This window comes from Mesoplodon mirus (genome assembly GCF_964341445.2).
Source record: "Mesoplodon mirus genome assembly, chromosome: 4".
NCBI classification, from domain to species: Eukaryota; Metazoa; Chordata; class Mammalia; order Artiodactyla; family Ziphiidae; genus Mesoplodon; species Mesoplodon mirus.
In genome coordinates this window covers 62,950,738-62,960,552 of record NC_138979.1, presented here as the reverse complement: position 1 = coordinate 62,960,552, position 9,815 = coordinate 62,950,738, and the positions used below count along the sequence as shown (strand labels likewise).

Sequence of the window (9,815 nt, the reverse complement as noted above, 5' to 3'; positions counted from 1 at the left end):
TTAATGTCACTGGGGAAGGGTGGGAATGTGGGCTCCCAGGGCATTTTTGCAGCCAGAGTCTGGTGGGGAGGATGTTGGGAAGGAGGGGATCAGAAGGACCCAATACCCTCCTTCTATGGGGACAGCAGACTTTCTCCTAGGGCCGGCTTAGGGCAACAGCTTAGTGGTCCCTTAAGGTGGACCTTTACTCTAGCCCTGCCCTCTGGTGATGTCTCACTTACCCCACTGAGAGAATACAGCAGGCCTCACCCCTACCAGGCTGTTCCACTCACGGTTTCCCCTGTAACACACACACACACACACACACACACACACACACACACACACACACACACACACCAGTAGAAAACCCTACTAGAAAACCCAGTCCACTTTCCACCTCCTCCAGGAAGCCCACCTTGACCATACATACTCAGGAGGACAATTGCTCTGAGCTTCTGAACCACTTACTCTGACCCTTGATTACAAACCTCTGAGATAGCCTTTTGCTGCTTCGACCAGACTGGGAACTGCCCATGTTCTGCCTTCTCGGCCTCCATCCATGCGTGGCTGTGCTCAGGGACGGAGGCTGAGACTGGGTGATTGACTCGTTCTTTTCATACATCTACATCCAACTGGGCCAGCTCCCTGTTTGCCCCGTCCCCCTTCCAGTTTCTTCATCAGGAAGCCTCAAGACAGGAAACCTGAGGGAATGTAGTGAATTCTCGGGGGCCTAGTCCCCAGGTCAGGACTCCCAGCAGGAAGTTGATATATCCCTGATCCAGCCCACAGAGCAGACCTGCCTCAGAGCAGAGCAGAAGGTGCACTGGGAGGATCATATCTACGCTAAACAGAAAGATGAAGCTGCACCTGTGTCTGGTGGGGGTCTTGAGCACAGGGTCAAGGGTGTGACCTCTGAGTCAGTTCCCTCTGATCCCACTTAGGCAAATGCCCATCCCAGAGAGAAGAAAGTCTCCCTTCTGGACACCTGGCCAGGGCATATAGAGGATGGAGAATTCAAAAAAAGCAATCCTGTACAGCAAGACAACCCTTTCATCCCAACAGCCATTTAGATGAATATGACCTAAAATCAGATTCCAAAGGCCAAGTGTCTCCCCCTCTGTTGGCTAACAGTGGTTTCATTCAATATTCCGTTGTTCAGGGTTTATGGAGAACCGACCACACATGAGAAGCCATGCTCGCCACATTCATTTTCTCATGTAGTCTTTACAATAACTTAGGAGATATATGTCATCAAACCCATCTTACACACGAGGAAGATTGAGGCATACACAGGCCGTAAATGACAGACATATTTCATTCTAGAGCTTTTGTTTTCCAGTTTCATGCTGTATCATTTATAGCAGGGGATCCCAGACTTTTGGAATACACAGACCAATAACATTTCAAAAATGACTTTTGGGAACAAACACAGGGCCCTATGCCAACTTTTTATTTAGCCAAGGACATAAAAAATACCCTCTCCCAGCACTATGATTTCATAAAAGGGCATTTTAACACAGAAAATGCGACAAGGATATGATGGTAGAATAAAGACAGTCTTCTAAGAAAGGACAGTTGGCAATCTTACCCTAAAATATCCTACATTGTTCTCTCTTTTTTGGTTAAATTTCAAGCAGAACTGGCCAAAACCTTGTCATTACACTGTGTGGGAGCCACTGCCCTATCCCAGAGCTGCCTCTTTAAGCAAGAAAAATGCCCTCAGACCACGAGCAAATAAACTTCCAGAATTTCCCATCCCCATCTGCCCATCCAGGTTTCCACCAAGTAAGATCTGAGGATGATATATAATAATCAGCTACATCCCCACCCCACCCCCAGCAGGTCGTCTGAATCTCACTGACTGACATTCAGCATCCCTTCCAGGGAAGGAAGCCCATCTTTCCCAGCTCCTTCTCTCTTAGACCCAGCTCTTTTCTGGGTTTGCATTCCAGGAATACCCAGGCCCCCTGCAGCCCAGCAGGAAGCACATCTGTCTCCCAGAGGTACTCTGTTCCCCATTGCAGCTGATAGCCACAGATCTTCTCCCTATCTCAGTCTAAAGGTAGGGCCTTTCCCTTGCTAGGGTCTCCAGGTCCTGTGTATTGTGTTACAAGACCAACCACAGCAGACCTCAGGCTTTCTATGCAGTGCTGGAAAGGAGAAGGTGTGAGACCTGAGTGGAACAATGGGGAGAGCACGGAATGGGGGGGCTCCATTCTTTACCTCCTCTCTGCTTTAGCCATGCCAGACTCAGAACTGCCTCTCCCTCTGGTACGTGGGCCTGTTCCCACTTCATCTGTGTGAGTCACCTGGGCAGCAGAGAAGAGCCTGACCTGTGGAGCTCTTGGATGGAGTTCCAGCTCCACCATTTTCTTGCTGTGGGACATTTAGGAAGTCACTTAACCTCTCTGTGCTTTAGTTCTCCTGTTTGCAAACAGTAGTAAGAATGTTAGGTTTAGGGACTTCCCTGGTGGTGCAGTGGTTAAGAATCCTCATGCCAATGCAGGGGACACAGGTTCGAGCCCTGGTCTGGGAAGATCCCACATGCCGTGGAGCAACTAAGCCTGTGTGCCACAACTACTGAGCTTGCGCTCTAGAGCCCGTGAGCCACAACTACTGAAGCCCACGCACCTAGAGCCCGTGCTCCGCAACAAGAGAAGCCACCGCAATGAGAAGCCCGCGCACGTCAACAAAGAGCAGCCCTCGCTTGCCACAACTAGAAAAAGCCCGTGCGCAGCAACCAAGACCCAACGCAGCCAAAAATAAATAAATAAATAAATTTATTTAAAAAAAAAAAGAATGTTAGGTTGAGCTATGTGAAACTGGAAAAATTTGACCATATTTGGCCCACAAAAATTTCATGTAGTTTAACAAATGAAGTGTGAACTGTAAAGTGCTGGATACATGTCTCTCATCAAATCTGACCCCTCCTCCAGGAAGTCCTCCCTAGCTATCAAGCTTCAGTGAGTTCCCCCTCCTCAAATCTCATTGGTTGAGGCATGATTTAGTACACACTTCTTTTCTGTCTTGAGTTTTCTCCTCTTGAGTTTTCTCCTCTTTACTGAACATGAGTGTAGATTCCCCACAACTTGGATCCCATCAAGGGCAAGATCTGGGTCTCCCCCTCCTCTTTCTCCCAGATTGCTGGCATGCCACAGCTATCCTCCATTATGGTTTTCACAGAGAGGAGACAGGAGAGACCAGGCCTCACGAGGGGTTCCCATGTGCCAGCTTTATCAAACGGTCATTTCTTCACCCAAGGGTGGTCCTAGATGGTCCTGAATGGCCGGTGTTAATTAACTTGAGAGGAAGTGAGGTGCTAGAGGGGGAGAAATTAAGGGACCCTGACCCCTGGCCAGCCTGTGGTACCAGTGTCCCAGGAAGCTGAACCCTGGTTGTATCCACCATCTACTTCAAGGAGCCCCTTCAGTGGCATTAACTAACTCCCGGGGTCCCTCATTCGTGTGTTGAGTTGACATTTATGGATTTTCTCTCTGTGCCCCCTGAGTTGGTGTGGAGATCCCTGAGATGAATCAGACCTATCCTCCCCTCAGGGAGCTCAGTCCTGAAGGGGACACAGACTGCACTGTGTAATCAGTGCTCAGGTTGATGGGATATCCTGGGCCATGGGACCCCAAATGGGGGACATGTCCAAGATTTGGGTGGCCAGGAAGAGGTTTCTAGAGGAGGAGATGTCCCTACCATGGGTCACTGGGAAGCCTGTCTGGGTTGACTTCCTGAAGCTGGGGTAGGGCAGCCTAGCTTCCGGCTGACACAGAAGCCCAAAGAAGTGAGTTAAATGGAGGTCTTCCTCCTATGGCTGGCACACCAGGGCAGGCAGGGCTCACCGCTGGTTAAGAACACTCTTTCTCAAGGAGGCCCAAGGACATTCAGGGATTAGGCCTCCCAGCATCTGTGCAGAGAACTGTCAGCTCAGAGATGCTCAAAAGTAGAAAGGCCAGCAAGCAGTGATGTCATCACCCTAGTCATTCCCTCTCCGCATGGGAGGTCCTGTGGTCCAGTGGGTAGAGAGCAGAAAAGCTCCTGCCAGGCTGCCCCCAACCCCCAGTCTTGCTTCCAAAATTTCTGCTCTGAATGGGGTGAGAGAGATGGTCACAAGTGGGCTAAGAATGAGAATAAAAAATTCTTTGAAGAAAAACTTCATGTTATTCCTCAGAGAGATGGCAGGGCTAGGGGACCTTTTTGCCTCCCTCCTGTCAGACTTTGCTGAAAATCCACCTCAGCATTAACCCAGACTCCAACCTTCCCCAGCCAACCCCTTTCCTCTAATGCCCCATCCCCACTTCTGAGCTAATCTGGCATGTTGGCCCTGACAGGATCTGAGTAACCCCTGCGCCATCTTGGCAGCCCCCAGGCCAGGGAGAGGGGGTCTGGCAGCCCAGCCTGTGTGGATGGGGGATGGGCTGTCAGGCTGTCCTAGAGCGCTGGAGAGGAGCAGTCCTGGTGGGATTTGTCCATAAACCCGAGACTGCACACAGAGAGAGGACCACAGCCGGGATCGCCGGCTGGCTTGGAGGGTGGGGGTGAGGAGCGGACTCAAAGGGAGTGGGAGCTGTGCAGCTGCTTGGGGGTAGGGGGCCTGGGTGGAGCAGGAACTCCCCTAGCGTTGGGTGTCAATTTGGATGAGAACCCAGGGAGAAGGAGGTCCACAGCTAGCCCCAGAGTGCCAGGTCGCCCGGAAGAGCCCGCCTGCTGGCTCCTGCTGCAGCCGGCTAGTCTCCGAAACCCGCATCGGAACCACCCCGGGAGAGGTGCGTGCGGGATCGGACCCCGCATCCGTGGCTGCTGCAGGCTCATTTCCTCGAAGTCTTACCTCGAACAGCTTGGTTCTCACCCGCGCGCCCTGTGCCTCCCGGAGTTCCCCCACGCCCTCCTGGCAGGGTCGCTGCGAGGCTCCGCAGGGGAAAGACCAGCGGGGGATTTGCCCCCTCCTGTGTCACAGGAAAACCCCGGGAGCAGCCCCGTCGCAGTGCCTTTCCCGGAACCCCCCCTCTCCAGGCGCGTTGCGGGAAGGCCCGGGGCTCCGCATGCAGACGACCCGCCTCCCCGGAGGAGGGTCGGAGACCCAGCTGAAAAGCATAACCGCCGGGGAGAGGCGGGCCCCGAGCTCGGAGAAGGAGAGATCGGGAAACCCCGCCCCACACCCCTGTCGGAACCCTAGGCTTGGGATGCACTCCCAGCCTTTGGCCAAGGAAAGACACTCGAGGGTTGAGGATTAAGGACGCCTCTCACCTCAACCCCTAGTTCCGGCGACGGTCCACCCTGCGCCCCCCGCCGGGCCCGCCTCCACCCCCCCCTCCCGGCCCCCGGTCCCCGGCCCGCGCGCCACTGCCCCTTTAAGAAGCCCAGGTAGGCCGGCCCGGCTGCGGGAGCCGCTCCTATGGCAACCCGCGAGCTGCGGCGGCTTCATGAATATTCCGGGGCGCGGGAGCCGGGCGCTGCCGGAGGGCGCTCCGGGGGAGGCGGCCGCTGATGTAAGCCCGGCGGGCCGCTGGGCTCCGCTCGGCTGCAGCGGGAGCCCCGGGACGGGCCGGCCGGGCTTGGCCAGAGGAAGCGAGGCGAGCTCGCGAGTGACTGGCCACAAAGCCTGGGCGGCGGGACAGACGAACAGCCCGCCTGCCCGCGGGACACACGCCCCAGAGGAGTGCTGGTCTTGCGCTCTGCGCTCCGGAGCGGTTTTCCGAGCGCCGCGGCCGCAGCGCCGCTTCAACCCGCGCCCATTGTTCCCCGCGGGGGCGGGGCGCCTGGAGCAGGGCCGCGCGCCGCGCCCCTGACCGCGGGAGGGAGGGAGGGAGCGAGAGAGAGCGGGGTCCCCGCGCCCAGCCCGGCCCGGGAGGAGGCGCAGAGCGGCGAGCCCCGGGACCCGGAGCCGGACTGGGAGCCTCCCCGCTGCAAGCAACCTGCCCAGCATGGGCGCCTGAGGCGGCTCGGCGCCGGCGGCGAAGGACACGTCCCCGCGGGCGGACTGACCGGCGGGCGGACCTGCAGCCGGTCCGCGGCGCCGCACCCGCGCCCCTGTCCCCGGCCCCTGGAGCCATGGACAAGCTGCCGCCGTCCATGCGCAAGAGACTCTACAGCCTTCCGCAGCAGGTGGGGGCTAAGGCGTGGATCATGGACGAAGAAGAGGACGCCGAGGAGGAGGGGGCTGGGGGCCGCCAGGACCCCAGTCGCAGGAGCATCCGGCTGCGGCCGCTGCCTTCGCCCTCGCCCTCGGCGGCCGCGGGCGGCACGGAGCCCCGGGGTGCGGCCCTCGGGGCGGCAGACAGCGAGGGGTTGACCCGCGGCGCGGGCAAGTCTAGCACTAACGGCGACTGCAGGCGCTTCCGCGGGAGCCTGGCATCGCTGGGCAGCCGGGGCGGCGGCAGCGCCGGAGCGGGGGGCGGCAGCAGTCACGGGCACCTGCATGACTCCGCGGAGGAGCGGCGGCTCATCGCCGAGGGCGACGCGTCCCCCGGTGAGGACAGGACGCCCCCGGGCCTGGCGGCCGAGACCGAGCGCTCTGGCGCCTCGGCACAGCCCGCAGCCTCGCCGCCGCCGCCCCAGCAGCCGCCGCAGCCGGTCCCCGCCTCCTGCGAGCAGCCCTCGGTGGACACCGCGATCAAAGTGGAGGGAGGTGCGGCCGCCAGCGACCAGATCCTCCCTGAGGCCGAGGTGCGCCTGGGCCAGGCCGGCTTCATGCAGCGCCAGTTCGGGGCCATGCTCCAGCCCGGGGTCAACAAATTCTCCCTGAGGATGTTCGGCAGCCAGAAGGCGGTGGAGCGCGAGCAGGAGAGGGTTAAGTCGGCCGGGTTTTGGATTATCCACCCCTACAGCGACTTCAGGTAAGGGGGCCCGGCGATGATACTGTGGATTGCCTGAGCGGTCGCAGGCATGCTTCCTCTCTCTCGGCCCTGCCTCTCAGCCGGAGTTAACTTTCCTTCCTCGCGCTGGGAGCTTGGGGCGCCTCTAGGCTCTGAGACACCCCCAGACTTCCTCTTGCACCGCTCTGAGAACTTTCCTCTGTGCTCAGGCCTCCCAACCTCGTCCTCTCCGGGTCTGGGCCGCATTAGAGGCAAGATGAAAAGGTGTTCTGTGCCTGGCCTAGCCCTGCCCGCAGCCAAGATGATGCTTTACCACCTTAAGCCCCACATTCCACCTCCCTCTTCTGGGCTGCAGAGTCAGGGGGGACATTCTAAAGGCTGCTCCAGGTCCTTAAGCCTGCAGAGCAGGGCGCCAAAGAGAGACAGACCTTTTGGCAGCTGGGCCAGCTCCTTGGGCGCTGACCCCAGGCATTAATATCTGCCTTCAGGTGTCCTGGGAAGCTGCAGCTGGGGAGGGAGAGCTGAGCTCCTGGAGGATTGAAGTCCAGGATAAAAGCCTTCTGCACCCACCTTAACCCCGGGCCCAGCCCCTCATGCCAAGTAGTGGGCCAGGAGCAGGCACCCTGGTCAGCTGGCATCCAGACTAGCAGGAGAGCATGACCTTGCTTGTAGTGGTCAGTGAAGATGCCTGGTGTCCTGACTGATGAGCAGTTGCCCTGTGACCCTAAGCCCGTCCTGTGCCCCATCCTCACCCCAGCAGCCCAAGCTCCAGCAGCTGCTAGGTCTTTCATGGGTCAGTGGTGGGTCCCCAAACAAATGGTGTGACTGCCAGTCAGGGAGAGGGACCCCACCCCCTCCTCATCACCTGAGTCAGATGCCACTGAAGAGCAGATGCCACTCGGGGCCTGTGGGGATATCTGTGCAAAAAGAGATATTGGTGATTGCTTCTGAAGTTGGGATCAGGGATGCCTCTACCCTAATCGAGATCTTGGGGTTCCTCAATGCCTCTCTGGGCTTTCCTGATACACAGGATTGAAGTGAGGGTCTGAAAAATGTTTACGCTTTTGAGCTGGGTTTGATTGATCCTCTCTCTCTCTGGGCCCTGCCCCCTATTTAGCTCTCTTCCCTGCCTACCCTGCTTGTCTGCCAATATAAATGAGCATTTTGCCAACCCAGAGCCCTCTTTGCAAACTTCAGGGAAGCTAGGTTTGTAATGAGAGCAAAGCCGTTTTCCATCCAATGAGAGAGATTTCTGGTGCTGGGAATGACCAGTCAGGCAACACTCAAGGGCTTAAAATAGGTGGTGAACGGAGGGCCCTTACCTTTTCCTTTTTTGACGGATTGCTCTGCCTAACCCTAATATCCAGGGTTCCCATTCCCAGAGGGCATAGGGGGACCAGAGGACAGACTAAACAGACAGGCACAGTCCTCAAGTTGTGTGAGCCGATGTGAGACCCTCTCATGAGGAACTGTGGCTGGTTCCCAGTGCCAGGTTCCTAAAGTGTGACCTCCCCTCTGGTCAGTACTAGGACCTGAGGATCCCAGCCTGAGCTAGGGAGGAGTGGGCAGGTGCTGTTGTCTCCTGCACCCCCTGGGGGTGCCCTGGGCTCCTCCTCTCTCTGAACTCCCTGGTTGTGATGGCAGGTAGGCCATGTCAATATCAACCTCCCTTCCTTCACTCAGCTCCCCTCTGGCTTTGTTGTCTGAAAGCCTCTGTTCAGGGTTCTCACCACCAACCTCGTTGCCTGGGGTGGGAGGCTGCAAGAGGCCAATCCTAGGCATGCCTAGCTTCCATCGACAACAGGCATTGATCAAGCACCTTCTGGGTACTGGCCCTTGCCCTCCCAGTTGCCCCTTACCCTGGATGGTGAAGGGCTGGGGCCCGGCTGATTGCATCTATGGGAACCTCTCCCACCTTCCTGATCTTACTCTGCCTATTTTGGCATGTCTATCTGCAGTCCCCTTGCTGCAGAATCTCCTACTAACTGCAGGCCACCCGGGACATGGCAGAGGGGAGAGTGGTAGGGATAGGGAGGTGTGGCTGCAGCAGGATTGATAAACGGGCAACAGAAAAAGGGTCAAGCTGGGCTTTGAATATGGATTTGTGCAACAAGCAACAGGAACTGGTAGCTGGAAGCATACACCTTCTGTGTGCAGCCTGATGCTGGGTGAGGTGTAAGAGAAGAAATCCAAGAAAGACTGTCTGTGTGTGTGTGGAGGGGTTGTGGTCATGCCTCTAGGCCAAAACAGCTGGTCTCATCTTCACAAGGTCAAAGAGGCAAGGACTTGGCCAAGTCTTCTAAGCTTAGAAAACCCACCAACTCAACCCAGCCTCACCTCCCCGCCTTCCCCTCCCCCCAGCCAACCCAGCACCCTAAGGCTTAGTCCCTCAAGTTTCAGCCACTAGCCTTTGGCCTCTATGTGGAGCCAATCCCCACCGTCCAGCTCGGGCTTCACAAAAGCTTCTGCAAGCATTGCTCAGGCCAGTTGAGGATTTCTTCATCATTTTCATGGGCAGGAAGCATTGATCCAACAGAACTGGTTTAATAAAGAATCGCCAGTGGGCTTCCCTGGTGGCGCAGTAGTTGAGAGTCTGCCTGCCGATGCAGGGGACGCGGGTTCGTGCCCTGGTCCGGGAGGATCCCACATGCCGCGGAGCGGCTAGGCCCGTGAGCCATGGCCACTGAGCCTGTGCGTCCGGAGCCTGTGCTCCGCAACGGGAGAGGCCCGCGTACCACAAAAAAAAAAAAAAAAAGAATCGCCAGCGAACTATGATAGATTGAGTTTGTGGTTTGGAGTTCAGGGCTTGCTGTCATGGATTGCTTCTGGCATCTCCTGTTCTTGGGGAGGGGAAGGTTGGGTGCCTTTTCCAAGTGCTGGACTGGGCTACACTCTGAGGGACCCACGTAACTTGGACCACGTATATAATAGACTTTTCTTGGCTGCCTCTGCTTCTCCTCACCACCCCCGTGACGCACACACGCCATGTCCTGGCTACCCCCATGGCTCCTC

The 9,815-nt window shown here is 57.2% G+C and overlaps 1 protein-coding gene across 1 annotated transcript in view; it reads left to right on the top strand.

Annotated features, from left to right (window-relative positions):
* Window positions 1-6,039: 6,039 nt before the first annotated feature.
* Window positions 6,040-9,815, top strand: part of HCN4 (hyperpolarization activated cyclic nucleotide gated potassium channel 4) — a gene marked incomplete at both ends in the record, with an annotated part of 40,708 nt that continues 36,932 nt past the window's right edge. Inside the window, one exon of the mRNA XM_082619043.1 lies at window positions 6,040-6,824. Coding sequence (XP_082475169.1) covers window positions 6,040-6,824 — 785 coding nt within the window. The remainder of the gene's footprint in view (window positions 6,825-9,815) is intronic.